This window comes from Engystomops pustulosus, chromosome 2 (genome assembly GCF_040894005.1).
Source record: "Engystomops pustulosus chromosome 2, aEngPut4.maternal, whole genome shotgun sequence".
In the NCBI taxonomy this organism is placed as follows: domain Eukaryota; kingdom Metazoa; phylum Chordata; class Amphibia; order Anura; family Leptodactylidae; genus Engystomops; species Engystomops pustulosus.
In genome coordinates this window covers 183,768,192-183,789,557 of record NC_092412.1, presented here as the reverse complement: position 1 = coordinate 183,789,557, position 21,366 = coordinate 183,768,192, and the positions used below count along the sequence as shown (strand labels likewise).

Sequence of the window (21,366 nt, the reverse complement as noted above, 5' to 3'; positions counted from 1 at the left end):
CCTCCTGGGTGGAAAGAAGGGGCGCTTCTCTTGAGCAAATCTGCAGAGCTGCCACGTGGTCTTCTTCATCCACCTTCGTTAAACACTACCGGCTGGACTTGCCTAACTCACAGGATCTCGCCTTCGGTCGGAAGGTGCTCCAGGCAGTGGTCCCGCCCTGATTCTACTTATTTGGTAGATCTCCAAGTGGGCCATCATGGGGGACGTTATGGAAATAATGAATTAGGACTCACCGGTAATTCGGTTTCCATCTAGTCCTCCATGACGGCCTATATATTTTTCCCTCCCAAGGTTTTTCTCTAATTTTGTTGATAGTCTTTGTATGTGAATACAAAACATGCAGAATAAAATTATGTTGTATCTTCCACCGGTGTAGTTATTTGGTAGACACTGGCGGGAGGATGAGGGGGGGAGGCTTTTAACCTCTCTGCTTCCTGTCCCTACAGAGGTCAAGGGTCATCCTCCAAGTGGGCTGTCATGGAGGACTAGATGGAAACCGAATTACCAGTGAGTCCTAATTCACCATTTTTTTTTCACAATTTTCACTGCATTTGGAATTTATTTCCCGATTTCCAGTACATGGCATGGAATATTCAATATCATCACTATGAAGTGCAATTTGTTACGCAGAAAACAAGCTGTCACACAGCTCTTTACGAGTAAAAACAAAAAAAGTTTGAGATTTTTGAAGGTGGGGAGTGAAAAATGGAAATGAAAAAACCGGAAAGGGTCCGGTCCTTAACTGGTTAAAAACGGATCAAGAACACATCATGTGACAGCACCCTAAGGGTGGTGACACACATGGCGTTTTTAGGCAGTTTTTTTGGCCATTTTTAGTTAGGGGGTTTTCAGATCGTAAAAAGTGCACACGTTAATAAGTAACTAAAAATGCCATGTGTGTCACCACCCTAAGGCTGGTGCCACACGTAACGCTTTGTCTGTGTTTGAAAACGCAGACAAAGCTGCACCCACTGGGGCGGGCCGGGCAAAACAACGGTGGCTCGTTCCCGACGGCAGGCGTTTCCATAGACGATGCGATCGGGCCCCGGCCCACCCCGGTTGGTGCGGCTTTGTCTGCGTTTGCATTTTCAAATGCAGACAAAGCGTTTACGTGTGGCACCAGCCTTAGGGTGCGTCCACATGTTCAGTTTTTCAGCAGGTATGGATGATAATGGGTTGAGACAAATTATTAGGAGGTGCTGCGCCTCCTACTTTTACTTAATTCCTGGTTTGGGCATCAAAAACTGCATCTCAAAAACTGAACGTGTGGATGCACCCTAAACTCAGAAAATCCAGGGTCAGAAACAAGGGGTAACTGAAAATGTGCACACCAGGACTGATAGAGACAGGTTGGAATTACATATCAGTATATTTAAGAAACTTGTCTTCGTTGGAATACCCCTTTAATAGGTCCAAACATGTTCCCTTTAAGGAAAACATTGTGCAATTTGAGCACCAGGTGGCGCAATAATATGTTGACATTTACTAATAATTAGAGATGAGCGAACACTAAAATGCTCGGGTACTCGTTATTCGAGACGAACTTTTCCCGATGCTCGAGTGCTCGTCTCGAATAACGAACCCCATTGAAGTCAATGGGAGACTCGAGCATTTTTCAAGGGGACCAAGGCTCTGCACAGGGAAGCTTGGCCAAACACCTGGGAACCTCAGAAAAGGATGGAAACACCACGGAAATGGACAGGAAACAGCAGGGGCAGCATGCATGGATGCCTCTGAGGCTGCATAATCGCACCATTATGCCAAAATTATGGCCAACAGCATGGCCATGACAGAGTGACAGAATGAAGCTAGATAGCATCTAAAACATCCAATAATTGACCCTGACACTATAGGGGACGGCATGCAGAGGCAGCGGCAGCAGCGGCAGGCTAGAGAGTGGCATGGCGACATACCCTAAATGGACTCAGGCTTCAAACCAATGGGTGGCAGAGAGGAACCAAAGGAGGTGAGCAAGAAGCGCTCAAATAATATCGGTACATGATAAAAGTTTGCCAGTATATTTTGTGGATTACACAGCAGGGTGGCGACAAAGTTAACATGGAAGCCATGAAAACAACCCAAAATTCTGCCTGACACAGCTCGTTTGATAAGGGGACCATGTATGGAGGCAGTGAACTAGTAGTAGATTAAAGGTGCTGCAGTTAAAACTATGTTAGTTGGATCTTGGCATGGAGCTGGCGCTCCGCTGCCAGGCGAGCTTTCGCCAATCCAAGCCCCTGTCTATAGGCTACTCCCCAAACAGCACTTCTAAGAACCTTTTGTATAAGATCAAGTGTAGTAGCGTTCTTATAAGTTTAGGATATGGCGGGTGAGGGGAATGTAAACAGATGCGCAAGAAGCGCTGAAATAATATCCCTAAATGGTAAAAGTTTGCAAGTATATTTTGGGGATTACACAGCAGGGTGGCGACAAAGTTAACAACTTTGATGTGGAATGCCCTGTAATAGCTCTTGGGCGGTGTGCCTTTTATCGCCTAGGCTCAGCAGTTTCAGCACCGCCTGCTGTCGCTTAGCGACGGCACTGCTGCTGTGCCTAGAGCTACCGACTGATGGCGCCATGCCCACGGATGGTAATTCGGAGGAGGAGGAGGTGGAGGAGGGGTGGGAGGAGGTATAGTAGGCCTTTGAGACCTGGACCGAGGTAGGCCCCGCAATTCTCTGCGTCGGCAGTATATGACCAGCCCCAGGGTCAGACTCGGTCCCAGCCTGCACCAAGTTAAGTGTAGTAGCGTTCTTATAAGTTTGGGATATGGCGGGTGAGGGGAATGTAAACAGATGCGCAAGAAGCGCATGATGCGCATGGAGCTGGCGTTCCGCTGCCAGGCGAGCTTTCGCCAATCCAAGCCCCTGTCTCTAGGCTACTCCCCAAACAGCACTTCTAAGAACCTTTTGTATAAGATCAAGTGTAGTAGCGTTCTTATAAGTTTAGGATATGCCGGGTGAGGGGAATGTAAACAGATGCGCAAGAAGCGCTGAAATAATATCCCTAAATGGTAAAAGTTTGCCAGTATATTTTGTGGATAACACAGCAGGGTGGCGACAAAGTTAACAACTTTGATGTGGAATCCATGAAAACAACCCAAATTTCTGCCTGACACACCTCGTTTGATAAAGGGACGATGTATGGAGGCAGCTATATGGACGACTTTTGGAGGTAGCAATGGAGACAACGTGTGGAGGCTGCTATGGAGACAATTTAATTTGGATAGTGCCTGTATGTGGCAGTCCCAAACATTTTTCAAACCAGAGGAGCAGGTAGGTGGCCCTCCAGTAAAATGGGATAGATTGAGTGCCTGTATGTGGCAGTCCCAAAAATGTTTCAAACCAGAGGAGCAGGTAGGTGGCCCTCCAGTAAAATGGAATAGATTGAGTGCCTGTATGTGGCAGTCCCAAAAATTGTTCAAACCAGAGGAGCAGGTAGGTGGCCCTGCAGTAAAATGGAATAGATTGAGTGCCTGTATGTGGCAGTCCCAAAAATTGTTCAAACCAGAGGAGCAGGTAGGTGGCCCTGCAGTAAAATGGAATAGATTGAGTGCCTGTATGTGGCAGTCCCAAAAATGTTTCAAACCAGAGGAGCAGGTAGGTGGCCCTCCAGTAAAATGGAATAGATTGAGTGCCTGTATGTGGCAGTCCCAAAAATTGTTCAAACCAGAGGAGCAGGTAGGTGGCCCTGCAGTAAAATGGAATAGATTGAGTGCCTGTATGTGGCAGTCCCAAAAATTGTTCAAACCAGAGGAGCAGGTAGGTGGCCCTGCAGTAAAATGGAATAGATTGAGTGCCTGTATGTGGCAGTCCCAAAAATTGTTCAAACCAGAGGAGCAGGTAGGTGGCCCTGCAGTAAAATGGAATAGATTGAGTGCCTGTATGTGGCAGTCCCAAAAATGTTTCAAACCAGAGGAGCAGGTAGGTGGCCCTCCAGTAAAATGGAATAGATTGAGTGCCTGTATGTGGCAGTCCCAAAAATTGTTCAAACCAGAGGAGCAGGTAGGTGGCCCTGCAGTAAAATGGAATAGATTGAGTGCCTGTATGTGGCAGTCCCAAAAATTGTTCAAACCAGAGGAGCAGGTAGGTGGCCCTGCAGTAAAATGGAATAGATTGAGTGCCTGTATGTGGCAGTCCCAAAAATGTTTCAAACCAGAGGAGCAGGTAGGTGGCCCTCCAGTAAAATGGAATAGATTGAGTGCCTGTATGTGGCAGTCCCAAAAATTTTTTAAAACAGAGGACCGGGTAGGTGGCCCTCCAGAAAAATGGAATAGATTGAGTGCCTGTATGTGGCACTCACAAAAATTGTTTCAAACAGAGGACCGGGTAGGTGGCCCTCCAGAAAAATTAAATGCATGAAGTACTATAGCAAGAGCCAGTGGGCCCTGTCAAAAAATAGCCATTTTCCTCTGCTTTACTGTACAAAGAGGAGGAGAAGGAGGAAAATGAGGAGGAGGAGGAGGAGTGGATCAATTATTCAGGTTGAGCTTCCTTCACCTGGTGGAGATTGGAAATTCTGAGAAATCCAGCCTTTATTCATTTTAATAAGCGTCAGCCTGTCAGCGCTGTCAGTCGACAGGCGTGTACGCTTATCGGTGATGATGCCACCAGCTGCACTGAAAACCCGCTCAGACAAGACGCTAGCGGCAGGGCAGGCAAGAACCTCCAAGGCGTACAGCGCCAGTTCGTGCCACATGTCCAGCTTTGAAACCCAGTAGTTGTAGGGAGCTGTGTGATCATTTAGGACGATGGTATGGTCAGCTACGTACTCCCTCACCATCTTTCTGTAAAGATCAGCCCTACTCTGCCGAGACTGGGGACAGGTGACAGTGTCTTGCTGGGGTGACATAAAGCTGGCAAAAGCCTTGTAAAGCGTACCCTTGCCAGTGCTGGACAAGCTGCCTGCTCGCCTACTCTCCCTCGCTACTTGTCCCGCAGAACTACGCACTCTGCCGCTAGCGCTGTCAGAAGGGAAATACTGTTTCAGCTTGTGCACCAGGGCCTGCTGGTATTCATGCATTCTCACACTCCTTTCCTCTCCAGGGATGAGAGTGGGAAGATTTTGCTTGTACCGTGGGTCCAGGAGAGTGAACACCCAGTAATCGGTGCTGGAATAAATTCTTTGAACGCGAGGGTCACGGGATAGGCAGCCTAGCATGAAATCTGCCATATGCGCCAGAGTACCAACGCGTAAGAATTCACTCCCCTCACTGGCCTGACTGTCCATTTCCTCCTCCTCCAACTCCTCCAACTCCTCTTCTTCTGCCCATACACGCTGAACAGTGAAGGACTCAACAATGGTCCCCTCTTGTGTCTCGCCAACATTCTCCTCCTCTTCCTCCTCATCCTCCTCCACCTCCACCTCCTCCGATATGCGCTGAGAAACAGACCTCAGGGTGCTTTGGCTATCAACAAGGGAATATTCTTCCCCCGTCTCTTGTGACGAGCGCAAAGCTTCCGACTTCATGCTGACCAGAGAGTTTTTCAACAGGCCAAGCAGCGGGATGGTGAGGCTGATGATGGCGGCATCGCCACTGACCATCTGTGTTGACTCCTCAAAGTTACTCAGCACCTGACAGATATCAGACATCCACGTCCACTCCTCATTGTAGACTTGAGGAAGCTGACTGACCTGACTACCAGTTCTGGTGGAAGTTGACATCTGGCAGTCTACAATCGCTCTGCGCTGCTGGTAAACTCTGGATAACATGGTCAGTGTTGAATTCCACCTCGTGGGCACGTCGCACAACAGTCGGTGAGCGGGCAGTTGGAGGCGGCGCTGCGCTGCCCTGAGAGTGGCAGCATCTGGGCTGGACTTCCTGAAATGCGCACAGATGCGGCGCACCTTCGTGAGCAAATCAGACAGATTGGGGTATGTCTTGAGGAAACGCTGCACTATCAGATTTAACACATGGGCCAGGCATGGCACATGTGTCAGTCTGCCGAGTTGCAGAGCCGCCACCAGGTTACGGCCGTTGTCACACACAACCATTCCCGGCTTGAGGTTCAGCGGTGCCAGCCACAGATCAGTCTGCGCCGTGATGCCCTGTAATAGCTCTTGGGCGGTGTGCCTTTTGTCGCCTAGGCTCAGCAGTTTGAGCACCGCCTGCTGTCGCTTAGCGACGGCACTGCTGCTGTGCCTAGAGCTACCGACTGATGGCGCCGTGCCCACGGATGGTAGTTCGGAGGAGGAGGTGGAGGAGGGGTGGGAGGAGGAGGAGGCATAGTAGGCCTGAAACACCTGGACCGAGGTAGGCCCCGCAATCCTCGGCGTCGGCAGTATATGAGCAGCCCCAGGGTCAGACTCGGTCCCAGCCTCCACCAAGTTAACCCAATGTGCCGTCAGCGATATATAGTGGCCCTGCCCGGCAGCACTCGTCCACGTGTCCGTGGTCAGGTGGACCTTGTCAGAAACGGCGTTGGTCAGGGCACGGATGATGTTGTCTGACACGTGCTGGTGCAGGGCTGGGACGGCACATCGGGAAAAGTAGTGGCGGCTGGGGACCGAATACCGAGGGGCGGCCGCCGCCATGAGGTTGCGAAAGGCCTCGGTCTCTACTAGCCTATAGGGCAGCATCTCCAGGCTAAGCAATCTGGAGATGTGCACATTAAGGGCTTGGGCGTGCGGGTGGGTTGCACTATATTTGCGTTTCCGCTCCAGCGTCTGGGGTATGGAGAGCTGAACGCTGGTGGATGCTGTGGAGGATCGTGGAGGCGACGATGGGGTTTTTGTGCCAGGGTCCTGGGCAGGGGGCTGACTAGCAGCTGACACAGGGGAAGGAGCAGTGGTGTGCACGGCCGGAGGTGAACGGGCTTGTTGCCACTGAGTGGGGTGCTTAGCATTCATATGCCTGCGCATACTGGTGGTAGTTAAGCTAGTAGTGGTGGAACCCCTGCTGAGCCTGGTTTGGCAAATGTTGCACACCACAGTCCGTCGGTCATCCGGTGTTTCCTTAAAGAACCTCCACACTTCTGAAGATCTAGCCCTCGCCGCAAGAGCCCTCACCACGGGAGCTTCACTAGTTGACAGTGGCGCTGATGCACCAGCTCTGGCCCTGCCTCTCCGTCTGGCCCCACCACTGCCTCTTCCAACCTGTTCAGGTCGAGGACTCTCCTCCGTCTCAGAAGCACTGTGTTCACCCGGCCTCTCAACCCAGCTTGGGTCTGTCACCTCATCATCCTCCGATCCCTCAGTCTGCTCCCCCCTCGGACTTCCTGCCCTGACAACAACTTCCCCACTGTCTGACAACCGTGTCTCCTCATCGTCGGACACCTCTTTACACACTTCCACTACGTCAAGAAGGTCATCATCACCCACAGACTGTGACTGGTGGAAAACCTGGGCATCGGAAAATTGCTCAGCAGCAACCGGACAAGTGGTTTGTGACTGTGGGAAGGGTCCAGAAAACAGTTCCTCAGAGTATGCCGGTTCAAATGCCAAATTTTCCTGGGAGGGGGCAGACTGGGGGGGAGGAGGCTGAGGTGCAGGAGCTGGAGTAGTGGGGATTTCGGTGACATGGGTGGACTGCGTGGAAGACTGACTGGTGGTGGACAAATTGCTCGAAGCATTGTCAGCAATCCACGACATCACCTGTTCGCACTGTTCTGGCCTCAACAGTGCTCTACCACGAGTCCCAGTAACTTCAGACATGAACCTAGGGAGTGTAGCTCTGCGGCGTTCCCCTGCTCCCTCATCAGCAGGTGGTGTCTCACCCCGCCCAGGACCACGGCCTCTGACCCCTGCAGTAGTTGGACGCCCACGTCCCCGCCCTCGTCCTCTACCCCTAGCCCTCGAGTTAAACATTTTTAAAATGAGAGTTATAACTTTTTTTTTTTTTTTACTTCTTTTTGTTTTTTTTGGTGTTTTTTTGTGTGTTTTTTTTTTTTTTGTGTTTTTTGTTTTTTTTTGAGTTTTTAAAACCAAACAATCCTATCCTATTGCTATGGCTATTTTCTAGCCAAGTATCAAAGGAAGCACACTACTATGCCAGATGAGATGACACTGAGTTATTGCCTAATAGAAATCCAACCCCTACTGAATTTTGCCACTTCGGCCTTTGCTATGGATATGTGCGCCACTAAGCGCAGAACACAGCGGTCGCAAGTCTCACTACAAATTGCTCAGAATTGGCAAGTACATGCACTGCAGAAACTACAGCCACCAGCAGATCAACCAGAAATCAAATATATAGAACGCTACTGTAGGCTTCAAGAAGCTGTTTGTATTCTCCTATGGCTATTTTCTAGCCAAGTATCAAAGGAAGCACACTACTATGCCAGATGAGTTGACACTGAGTTATTGCCTAATAGAAATCCAACCCCTACTGAATTTTGCCACTTCGGCTTTTGCTATGGATATGTGCGCCACTAAGCGCAGAACACAGCGGTCGCAAGTCTCACTACAAATTGCTCAGAATTGGCAAGTACATGCACTGCAGAAACTACAGCCACCAGCAGATCAACCAGAAATCAAATATATAGAACGCTACTGTAGGCTTCAAGAAGCTGTTTGTATTCTCCTATGGCTATTTTCTAGCCAAGTATCAAAGGAAGCACACTACTATGCCAGATGAGATGACACTGAGTTATTGCCTAATAGAAATCCAACCCCTACTGAATTTTGCCACTTCGGCCTTTGCTATGGATATGTGCGCCACTAAGCGCAGAACACAGCGGTCGCAAGTCTCACTACAAATTGCTCAGAATTGGCAAGTACATGCACTGCAGAAACTACAGCCACCAGCAGATCAACCAGAAATCAAATATATAGAACGCTACTGTAGGCTTCAAGAAGCTGTTTGTATTCTCCTATGGCTATTTTCTAGCCAAGTATCAAAGGAAGCACACTACTATGCCAGATGAGATGACACTGAGTTATTGCCTAATAGAAATCCAACCCCTACTGAATTTTGCCACTTCGGCCTTTGCTATGGATATGTGCGCCACTAAGCGCAGAACACAGCGGTCGCAAGTCTCACTACAAATTGCTCAGAATTGGCAAGTACATGCACTGCAGAAACTACAGCCACCAGCAGATCAACCAGAAATCAAATATATAGAACGCTACTGTAGGCTTCAAGAAGCTGTTTGTATTCTCCTATGGCTATTTTCTAGCCAAGTATCAAAGGAAGCACACTACTATGCCAGATGAGATGACACTGAGTTATTGCCTAATAGAAATCCAACCCCTACTGAATTTTGCCACTTCGGCCTTTGCTATGGATATGTGCGCCACTAAGCGCAGAACACAGCGGTCGCAAGTCTCACTACAAATTGCTCAGAATTGGCAAGTACATGCACTGCAGAAACTACAGCCACCAGCAGATCAACCAGAAATCAAATATATAGAACGCTACTGTAGGCTTCAAGAAGCTGTTTGTATTCTCCTATGGCTATTTTCTAGCCAAGTATCAAAGGAAGCACACTACTATGCCAGATGAGATGACACTGAGTTATTGCCTAATAGAAATCCAACCCCTACTGAATTTTCCCACTTCGGTCTTTGCTATGGATATGTGTGCCACTAAGAGCTAAACACAACGGTAGCAAGTCCCCCTGCTAATTCCTCACAAAATGGTAAAAGATGCAAATTAAAATAAAAAAAGTAGAACGTTATTGTAGCCCTAAGAAGGGCTGTTGGGTTCTTTGAGAATCACTCCTGCCTAACAGTAAGCTAATAGAACACCCTAACGCTTTCCCTGACCAGCAGCAGCTCTCTCCCTAGCGGCATCCAGAGACAGAATGATCCGAGCAGCGCGGCCAGCGGCTAGTCTATCCCAGGGTCACCTGATCTGGCCAGCCAACCACTGCTATCGACGTGTAAGGGTACCACGTCATGCTGGGTGGAGTGCAGAGTCTCCTGGCTTGTGATTGGCTCTGTTTCTGGCCGCCAAAAAGCAAAACGGCGGGAGCTGCCATTTTCTCGAGCGGGCGAAGTATTCGTCCGAGTAACGAGCAGTTTCGAGTACCCTAATGCTCGACCGAGCATCAAGCTCGGACGAGCATGTTCGCTCATCTCTACTAATAATCCTTATCAGAAGAAAATCAAGAAGAAGAGCATCAGGCTGATCAGTACCTAGCAGGTACTCATGTTTCCACATTAGTGGATCTATAGTACAATGGAGTAACATATACATGTTGGTAAACAGGTAATTTGTGCGATCGTTCAGTGGAACCTGACACCTGTCTTCCTGCAGTTTTGAAAATCTGTCAAGATTTTCCCACAAAGGATTTTGTTGCTTGGCAACAGCCCTCCGCATTGTGACCTTCTGCCCTGCCTGTCAGCCCTAGAAATCAGTCCTGAGTCTAAAGCCAAATTTAATGAGTCAGTCAAAAGCCTGTTTTTTTCTCGCAGGAATTGTGACATTTGTATTAATGTTTGTCAGAAATAAGGAACCGAGATGTTATATAAAAGATTGTTCATAGCTTGAAAAGTTCCAAGTTTCTTTTAAGGCATGTGACCGCCAAAATAGACAATTGAGATTTTTAGAATTTTTCAAAAGCGAATTTTTCCCCCACGCTCAACCCCCCCTCCCTTGAACCATTTTGGGGGGCACAGATTGTTACTATGGCATCTCTGGGATCCGATCGGGACCCCAGAGATGCCTTAAGGCACTGCCTGAAAGGTGGCATCTTTCAGGCACAGTGCTAGCCTATGCATGTGCATAGGCTGACACTGCTAATACTCAGATGATTGCTTGTTCATGTCCTAAGGTGGAAGTAGTAAAAAAAAAGTTAAAAAAAAATGTTTTTTAATAAAAAATAAAGTAATAAATCACTAAAAATGCCCAAAGACCCCATAACATATAAAGAGACATATAATGCTAAAAAAAAACCCCACATACATAGTATCACCGTGTCGTAACAACACGTAGAATAAAACTAAATAATTATTAAACCCGCACGATGAACGCCGTTAAAAAAAACTGTTAAAAACCTGCCAAAAATTATTATTTTTACCTATTGAATCCCACAAAAAATGCAATAAAAAGTGTTTGAAAAAACATATGTACTCCAGAATGACACTGTTGCAAAGTACAACATCTCCCACAAAAAACAAGCCATCAACCAGCTCATTAGCCAAAAAAAGTAAAAATGTTATTCCACTTTGAAGACGGCAATCCAAAAATGATAGATTTTTCCCACATTAGGGTTTTATTTGGCAAATTTAGTAAAACGTAAGAAGAAATATTCATGTATGGTATCCCTGTAATTGTATCGACCCATAGAATAAAGATAACAGGATTATTAGGCTAAACGGTGAACATGAAAAAAAAAAGAGAAAAAATCCAGTACAGAATTGATTATTTTTTACTCCTGCCCTCAAAAAAAAGTTCTAAATTTTCAACAATATGGGATACCAACCCTAAAATGGTAACACGGGAAAAAGCATCTCATCCTGCAAAAAAAAAAAATGCTGTCACATGGCCCCAATAACGAAAAAGCGAAAATTTTATAGCCTACAAAAGGGGCCAATGAGGAAACTAAAATCCTGGCAGCTGCAGGGTGCTCCTTCCCTTCTGCGCCTCGCTGTGGGCCTATAAAACAAGTAACGGCCACATGTGGGGTGTCTCTGTACTCGGGAGAAATTGCAGAACAAATTGTTTGTTGGATTTTATCTTTTTACCTTTTGGAAATGTGTAAATTCTAGGGCTAAATGAACGTATAACTGGCACAATTTGACCATTCTAAATTTCACCTCCATTTTGATTTCATTACTATGAAGATATCAAGGGGTTAACGATCTTCCTAAAAGCTGTTTCTGATAGCTTGAGGGGTGCAGATTTGAAAATGGGTTGATACATAGGGGGTTTTTGATGCTAAATATGTCATATTTTATTCAAATATGTAATATTTCATCCAAAATAGTCAATTCTGAATATATGGAAAATCAATGTTCCATTTGTAAGCCGCGTGACATCAAAATAAATTATCCAGACATTTAAAAAATGATGAAAATGTAAAGTAGACATATGGGAAATGGTATTCAGCAACTTATTTAGGTGGTAAATCTATCTGCCTGAAAACGCAATGATTTCGAATTTCGACGATGGCAAATTTTTCAAATCGGCATTTTTTCTTTTTTTTGGAAATAAACGCAAAACTTATCAGCCAACATTTACCACTAAAATGAAGTACAACATGTGGGAAAAAAGTCTCAGAATCGTTTTGATAAGTGACAGTGTTCAAAAGTTATAACCATATAAAGCGAGGCAAGGCAGAATCCAAAAAGTCAGGCTGAGCCTTAAGCTACAAAATGGCTGCGTCCTTAAGGAGTTAATGATATTTTCATCCGTGGAATTTTTGGATGCATTTCGAAACGCGTCCCTGAAGCACATGCTTACCCTGCGTTTCGCTGTGGAACCATATGTTGGCCCATCCTGAGGCTACATTCACAATTGAAACCCATGTGTTCTGGAAAGAGAATCAGGTATTTTACATTACAAAGATTTATCGGTGCTTCTTCGCCAGTTTTCTGGTATAGAAACACTGAAATAATAACATTTTCTTGAGCACTCCAAGAACTGCCCCATGACTGTGCACTTTCTGAAAGTATGCAAACATTTACCACTGAATATTTACAGGCTTTTACGCAAAACTTTTGTCCACCACCGAAGCACGGCCAGCAAATACATCATAATGATGTATCTGTTGTGACACGGAGCACCAGCGCATCTTAAATCTCTCCCCCGGTGGTCAAAGAACACATGGCTTTCAGTGAAAACTCAGAGGGCCTCCCATTGCAGTTTCTGATGCAGTAAAATCCATCAAAGAATGCCACATGTGAATTCATCCTCACAGTCTGCAGTGCAGTTTGCCATATGATGTAAAAACTTCATTATATATCTTAAATCATATATACCGTATGTATATATATATTTTATTACCGTACAATCACTTTATTTACAAAATAAATGTGGCATCATGGATAAAGGATATGACAACGATGTCAAGAGAAACTTACTGTGGACCCCACCCACCCCTGTTCTGGTGACAATGACATAGACAATGGATTCTGAAAGGAATAGCCTTTAAAAGAAAGCAGCAATACCTTTAAAAAGAATTTTCCTATTGCAAATATTTACAGCCTAAACAGAGAGTAGTCCATGTCTTAAAGCCATCTGTAAGCCATTTAAATGGAGAAGTGGGTGCCCATTTTCAGATTTCATTTCCATAAAGTTAAGAGGGCCAAGAGCCAATGATGGGGATATTGTATTCAAGACACTTATCCATTGGTTAGGTGATAATTGTCTGATCACTGGGGGTTCAACTGCTGGAATATCCAGTGATCTGGAGAACAGGGGGCTGAAGTGTCCCTCCCTCCTCCCTGTGAGTGAAGCACCGATGTGGATGTGTTTTTCAGAACTTCCATAAAAGTAAATCATGAGATGCGAAGTCTCGAAGCAAGATATTTTTGTCTTTGACACAAATGTAATTTTTATACCAATGTCAATTCATTAATGTTACCCACTTTCTAGCTTAAAGGAAACCTACCAGTTAGAATGGTAGGGGTAAGCTGTAAATACCGAGCACCGAGCTGGTGCCGGTGCTTACTTTTGTTAGTGTTATTAACCGCTGTATCGCGGTTTTAACACTTTTTAAAGTTTATAGCAGAAGCTGCGCGCGACCGTGCGAGCGCAACGTCTCCGGCATTTCCTATGTAGGTGCGCGCACGATCGTGCGCATGCAGCGCCGAAGCAGCTTCTGCTATAAACTTTAAAAAGTGTTAAAACCGCGATACAGCGGTTAATAACACTAACGAAACTAAGTACAGGCATCCAGCTCACCCTGAGCTGGTGCTCGGTATTTACAGCTTACCCCTACCATTCTAACTGGTAGGTTTCCTTTAATAAAAGTTATTATACTTGGAAAGGGGTCCAAGATGAACTCCCATTGCCATATGAACATGACATACTTTAGGGTAGAAGGAGCTTTTTAGATTAAAGGTATTGGGAATGATTTATGAAGTGCTGGTGCATTGTCACATTATGCCGGATATTTGAAGAGGCTGTGCCCACATGTATTCTATGCAAGGTCCTGTCTGGCATAAAATTGTGCTATAACCTGCACCAGGAACTATGCATCATTCCATGCCCAAATCCATGCCTCTCTACCCACTTGGCATGGAGGTGGTTTAAAGAGGTTGGCCTCTTTAGCTCATGTTTTTTGTAATGTGTATGTAAGTGTGGGGGTGTGATTTTATGTAATTTACCAATATACATCTATTAATAGTTCTGCTCTGCTTTATTGATCTGTAACTTGATATGGGCAGTTAAAGATCACATGACCCTCCATCTGCGGCCATTTTATTAACACGAATGTCTGATTGATGTGGTAAAAGAAGGAGGCTTCATTTTACATATCAAGAAAGAGGTGCAGAACTTTTAATAGATGTATACTGGTAAATTACCTGATATCTTGCCCCCCACAAGTACACACACATTACAAAAACATGAGGTACATGTTGGTGGACAACCCCTTTAAGAGAGGGAGAAGGGGAGTGCGCCATCAGGAATTGCTCCTTTTTCATGGCTTCAAATAAGCAGTCCACTGCTGTGCTGGCATCCAACAATACAATTAATGGACCTGGAAGCACAGCTTAGCTTGCATTCAGGTGAAAGGGTTTTATTTGAGACCCTCAATGATTATGAGCATAGGGGTTTCTTAAAATTGCTCAGCACACACGACAGCGCTGGGAGGGGCGGGGCCTCTGGGAAAGGGGCGTGGCTTACTACGCAGTCTCCTCACAGGAAGTAGAGCTGTAATGGCTGCCTGCAAGTAGAACGTGTACAGGTACTGTGTTCATACATGTGTATGGAGGTGAGGGGGCTTGATAGGAGTGGATGTGATAAGGTCAGGGGAGACATGTATGTTACATGGGACTGGATGTCTTGCAGGTGCTGAGTTGGCATGAGGTGTATGTGACATGGGACTGCATGTCTGTGGAGTGCTGAGGTGACATGAGGTGTATTTTACATAGGACAGCATGTCTGACAGGTGCTGAGGTGGCATGAGGTATATGTTACGTGGGACTGCATGTCTTGCAGGTGCTGAGTTGGCATGAGGTGTATTTTACATGGGACTGCATGTCTGACAGGTGCTGAGGTGACATGAGGTGTATGTTACATAGGACTGCATGTCTGACAGGTGCTGAGGTGGCATGAGGTGTATGTGAAACAGGACTGCATAAACAGTAAAAACACGTAAAAGATGACAGACGCAAATTCAATGAATAAAAATTTTTTTTAAAAAAAATGCCTCCCCCAATACAGACACCAAAAAAAATAAACCAAAATTTCTTTTACAAAGCAACTATCATGGATTTGCAGTTGCAGTCAGCTGCAGTCTGGCCACTGGGGCTCAGCAGCGGCTGCCACAGTCTGGTCACATGGGGAGCGTGACACATTGGGGCACATTTACTTACCCGGTCCAGTCGGGATCCAGCGGCGAGTTCTCCGTCGCTAATTCGGATTCTGCCTGGATTCACTAAGGTCCGTGCGTCGATATTCACCAGGTGTCGCTGCTGCGCTGAGGTCCGCCAGAGTTCACCTGCTTTTTTCTGGTGTATGTGAGTGCTTGATCTTGCGACACAAATGGCTTTTTAAATTCCGCGATTTATCCGAATCCTTCGGGTTGTCCGGTGGCCACGCCCCCCAATTTCTGTCGCGTGAAAATCGGCGCGATTGGGCCAAAAATCTATCGCGTGCTCCACAATCCCGTGAAATACAGCGCAAAGCAGAAATATTCAGGGAAAATCCGACGGATTCGCGGCTGCGGACCCTTAGTAAATGTGCCCCATTGTGCGTTAGCCGCAGCCTGGACGTTTGGCCACAGTCTGGTGGTGGGAGGTTTCGGCGGGCTGCAGTGTGGTGGTTGGAGGTTTCTGCGGCTGCAGTCGCATTGTGGGGTGTTGTGGGGTTGGTGGCGTCCGCTCCAGTCTGGTCAATACATGATGTAAGATGACTATAACTACCTCTATCTGCTATTTAAACACAGAAGATGCTGACACATGATTTTCTTATATAGATAGCGTCTATCAACATTATATACAGCTATGAGTTATATACTTGTATTACTGAAAATTTCATACTCCTCCCCGGCTAAAAATACCCCTCAAAAATAGTAAGAGGAGTATTATTACCCTTCTAGAAATATGTTAGTGCAACCTCTGGCTCCCTCCACTCTGCCAATCCAATAAAAATAAAACAAGTGATGGTTCACACATACACACCACCATTCACATGGTGCAGTCAGACCCCATGTTGATCAGATACTTGCTTATCCTTTAGGAATATAAATGTTAGTCATAAAACCATTTTACCATCTGTGTTAGGGCATAAATAGAGATACTTTGCCAGAACCACAACTATTTTCACAATGTCTACCTCATGAACACCTGTATACTGCATATGTTTAAAAACTTTATGGGAAATATATATACAGTGTGTATATATATATATATCTAACAGTATATTGTTTCCCAGCCACTGCTTTTATCTCTCAGAGCACTACATGAGGTGTCTAATCTTATTAATCGTGAGAATATAGACCACCATGTTTTTTTGTTTTTTTTTTTTAACCACACAACATAGATCTTTTACTTTAAGTGAAAATTTATGTTCTATAAAAAAAAACAATTGTAAAATAAAATTCTGCAAGGCCACAATTGATCAGTTAGCATGGAAATGTTCTAAGCACATGAAGTGTGTTAAATCCTGAATATCGCAGTGACCCATCAGTCACTCAGTCCAACACACTAAAACCCGGCATAACACTTACGTCGTTCTCTGACAACATGTCCTCATCGTCGCTTGAAAAGTCAGCAGCTTCTTTATCTTTAGGGAGAATATGCTTGCGGTAGAGCTGCAAATAGACTGCTTTTCTCTGATCGCCCTGAGGCAGTGGTATATTATGTGAAATTAACAGATTTTTCAATTGGTCTTTGGAGTACTGAAATGGATTGTCTGTACGGGCTGGCATGGCTGTCAATGGGCAGAATGAAGGTACAGTGAAATGTCAGACAGCTGCTAGATGTGTAATCTACACTGCCTGCTGGCAATATTTAAGGAAACCTTAGTGCTCGCCGAGAATAGTGGTGGGGGCCTCAACTACATAAGATTGCTGCAGTCTTGGACACATTAGTTATCGAAACTTTCTCAAAATTTTCATTGTTGCCATATAAAGGCTAGTTGTGTCCTTCAACTGCATCTTTTATTCCATATATTTTATGGGAAAATTAAAGAGGGAAAAAAAGAAACTACAGGAGAGATTTCCAGTACTTCCACACCAGTTTCTGGTGTAGAAGCAGTTAAATAATCATAAATTCTTCCCATCTGCTTGAGCCCGGAACACACCACGAGGACATGCTGTCAGGTCCGTAGCCCCTCTAGGGACCCTCTGGCGGTGGGAGGGAGGCCTGTTTGGGTAGGCCGTCAATCTCGGGCCAGGAGGAATCCACCTTCACAGGCGTGTCCAGTGAACGGCGCCGAGCGGCAGTCTGTGCAAGAGAGGCCGCGGGCGTCTCCTTCAGGGCAAATGAGGCATTCGCATACCAGGATTTCGGGGCCTGCTGCTGGTGATGTTCATGTCAGAGCGGGTGCCTACATGTCTTCAGAGGTGACATCCGAGCCAAGATCTTCCCAAAGGTATTTCGTAGAGGCAGGGCCAAGGGGCAGGGAACAGAAGCAGAGCAGTGCCTGGTGGCTCCAGTGGTCTGGAGGCAGAACCATTGGTGGCCAGTTCGGAGAGATCGGCTTGTGTGGCTTGCGGCTGCTGTGTGGCAGCTAGCAGGAGGACTTCGGGGACCAGTGAGAAAGCGAGCCTGAGAGGACGGAGTATGCAGCGGATCGAGGTTGACATGGTCGCTGGTGGGCTCACAGCACCCCTGCAGCTTAGTGAGTCTACTTCTATGTTTGTTGAGTCTGAATTAGGGGCGTCGTCTGGGAGCATGTTGAATGTAGTAGTAGGGGGTGCTGGAGGAATTGCGGGCAGCATAAGGGTATTGCTCCACTCCCCATCCAACTGACCTGCCTCCCTGGCTTTCATCCCAGTACTAGACACCACGTGTCTCTTCTACAATTTTTACTCCACACTTTATTGTTTTGCACAGAGCACTTTACTGCATTGCCGCCATCTAGAGGTTTTTCTAGGACCAACTATGGTAATTTACCTATAAGTAATTGTCTATCTGTGCGAATTACTGATTGTGGATGAGGAGTGTAAGGGACTACTACCCTTGGAAGCTTTATACACCCACTGGGTGTATGTTTTAAGTGTTTTTATATTTGTTGTCTTGCTATTATTACTGTTTGTATCAATAAATTGATTTTTTGGTTATGTGATTTCCTGTACGCATCCAACTTTTTTCTTGTTCTGATTGTTGCAGCGTAAGGGTATTATTATCGCGCTGCGAAGGGATAGGAGTGAGCATATCCCCGGCTTGGATGACGTGGATAGGGATGGCTCCAGGGGGGGGGGTTTTGAGGAGGGTAGCCGGGGGAACGGTTTCAGTGCAGACAGAGAGGGATAAGGAAGAAAGGATGCACTTGCATAATAGAGCAAAAGGGGAAGTCTACGTGTATTTTGAAAGCCCACTGGGCGTCCACTTGAAAAGGATGTGCAGGAGAAGATCCTGAAAGACTAATATGTCGATATTCTCCCTCTTGCCTCTGGCCAAATTTAATTTAGATAAGGGAAAAAAGGATGAATCCAAAAAGGAGGATGAGGAAAATAAAGGCTGGTGGCTTATTCCACAGACATTTCAAAGCTGGTTTCAGGCCTTTTCCAATTTGGCGAGCGTGATTGGGGGAAAAAGCACCTAACCATTCGGGGTTGTTCTGCTACCGAAACTCCATAGGTGAAGCATATAGGATGTATGGGGGCCAGACTTGGCTAAAGTATGACGAGGAATATCGCCAGTGGAATTAAGGTGGTGAGTCCGAGTATCAGGTGGGACCAAAAGGACATTGGGCTATGGTTACAAGTGAGTGCATTTCAGTCAGTCCTTTCGGGCAGGGGGGAGGCCTCAGGGAGCAGCGGTCATATAGCGCAGCGGAGGAGGAGGAAACAACATGCGCATGATGGTAGTTCAATGACAGGCTCTGTAAATTGGGCAAGTTGTAAATTCCGTCATGTGTGTTCCGCTTGCGGAGGTATATCACACTGGGCAGCCAAGTGTTTCAAGAGAAATAAGGGGAGGGTGTTAGGAGGTATTGGACAGGGGTCAGACGCCAGTGAATCTGCAAGAGATGGTGCCTTATCTAAATAGGTATTCTGACAAAGGAAAAACGGGGTTATTGAAAGGGGGTTTTAGGGAGGGTTTTACGATTCAGCCCCTGGGGCATAAGATCTCATTCACAAAGAAGTGAGGGAGAAATTACAAAAACAAGTGGAGCTGGGGAGACTGGCAGGACCATTTGAGACTTTACCATTGGCAGATTTGATTCCCCGTTGGTCGTGGTCCCAAAAAAGGAAGCAAATAAATTTAGCTTGATCCAGCATTTGTCGTATCCAAAAGGAATGTCGGTAAACCCCTTAGGGACATGGCCCTTTTTCGTTTTTGCATTTTCATTTTTCACTCCTCACCTTCAAAAATCTGTAACTTTTTTATTTTTCCATGTAAAGAGCTCTGTTTGGGCTTGTTTTCTGCGTATCAACTTGCACTTCGTAGTGACGGTATTTAATATTCCATGCCGTATACTGGGAAGCGGGAAAAACAATTCAGAATGCAGTGAAAATGATGAAAAAACGCATTTGCGCTGTTTTCTTGTAGGCTTGGATTTTACAGCTTTCACTGAGCGCCCCAAATCACATGTCTATTTTATTCTTTGGTTCGGTGCGATCACGAGGATACCAAATTTGTACAGGTTTTATAATGTTTTCATACATTTAAAAAAATTAAAATCTTCTGTACAAAAAAAAAAATCTTCATTTTGCCATGTTCTGGCACTAATAACTTTTTCATACTTCAGTGTATGGAGCTGTGGGTGGTGTCATTTTTGCGACTTTTGATGACGTTTTTAATGCTTTCATTTTTAGGACTGTATGGGCTTTTGAACACTTTTTATAGAATTTTTTATATTTTTCAAAATGGCAAAAAAGTGGCATTTTCGACTTTGGGCGCGTTACGGGGTTAAACACTGGGAAAAATCGCTAATATATTTTGATAGATCGGACATTTTGGGATGCGATGATGCCTAATGTGTTTATGATTTTTACTGTTTATTTATATCAGTTCTAGGGAAACTTTTACTTTTTTTACTATTTTTTTAAATTTTTTTTTTTAAAATTTTTTAAAAAATTTTTTTACCATTATTTTAGATCCTCCAGGGTAATTTAACCCTGCAGGGTCCGATTGCTAATACTATATACTGCAATACTACTGTATTTATAATAGCCTGTTCTCTGGTGGCTATTAGAAATCATTGCACATGGCAAGCCTACGAGTCTCAATGAGACTCTAGGCCAGTGATGGCGAACCTTTGAGAGACCGAGTGCCCAAACTGCAAACCAAAGCCAACGTTTCTATTGCGAGGTGCCAACACAGAAATTTAGCCCAATGGTGCCACAATACCGCCTAACAATAAGACAAATAATACTGCCATATGATGATGCCACCTTTACAACCACATAAATAGCATCATTCTGGTAATAAAGACTATAGAAAGGTCAATGTTACCAATAGTATTGCTATACTATGCTATACAAATATAGCGATGAATATCATATTACTGCCATTCAGTGAGGTATATTACTGCCATATACTGATTATCATTACCCCCATACAGTGACAGTAGTCCTGAGTACATGCAGGGACTGGGGGACTGTGATAAGTTAGCTTGTTCATCGACCAAATATTGCCATCTTTACCCCCTTTTTGTTTTTTGCGTTTCCATTTTTTACTCCCCACCCTGAAAGAGCTCTGTGTAAAAAATTGCACTTTATAGTGATGGTATTTAATATCTAATTCCCTGTACTGGGAAGTGGTAAAAAATTCCAAATGCAGTAAAATTGGTTAAAAAAATGCCTTTGTGACATTTTCTTGTGGGCTTGGATTTTACAGCTTCCACTGTGCACCCCAAACGACATGTCTACTTCATTCTGTGGGTCAGTACGATCACAGGGATAATATATTTATATAGGTTTAATAATGTTTGTATACATTTACAAAAATTCAAACCTCCTGTACTAAAAAAAAAGTCATTTTGCCATCTTCTGGTGCAAATTTTTTGGGCGCTTTTTCATACTTTGGTGTACGGAGCTGTGTGTGGTGTAATTTTTTGTGATAGCACCCGGTTACATTGTGCATAGGGTGCTTAATGTGGGGTTGTCCTGGCTTCAATGGCCCCCTTGTGCAGGTGATGAG

The 21,366-nt window shown here is 45.2% G+C and overlaps 1 protein-coding gene across 4 annotated transcripts in view; it reads right to left on the bottom strand.

Annotated features, from left to right (window-relative positions):
* LEMD1 (LEM domain containing 1) overlaps positions 1–17,008 on the bottom strand; it is a 60,391-nt gene extending 43,383 nt beyond the window's left edge. For 3 of the 4 annotated variants that reach the window (XM_072137514.1, XM_072137516.1, XM_072137515.1), the window contains exon 1: positions 16,782–17,006. In XM_072137514.1, coding sequence (XP_071993615.1) covers positions 16,782–16,982 — 201 coding nt within the window. In that variant the 5' untranslated portion in view covers positions 16,983–17,006. Of the gene's footprint in view, positions 1–16,781 lie in introns of all 4 variants that reach the window. The other variant, XM_072137517.1, reaches the window with a different exon arrangement.
* Between the last annotated feature and the right edge of the window lie 4,358 nt (positions 17,009–21,366).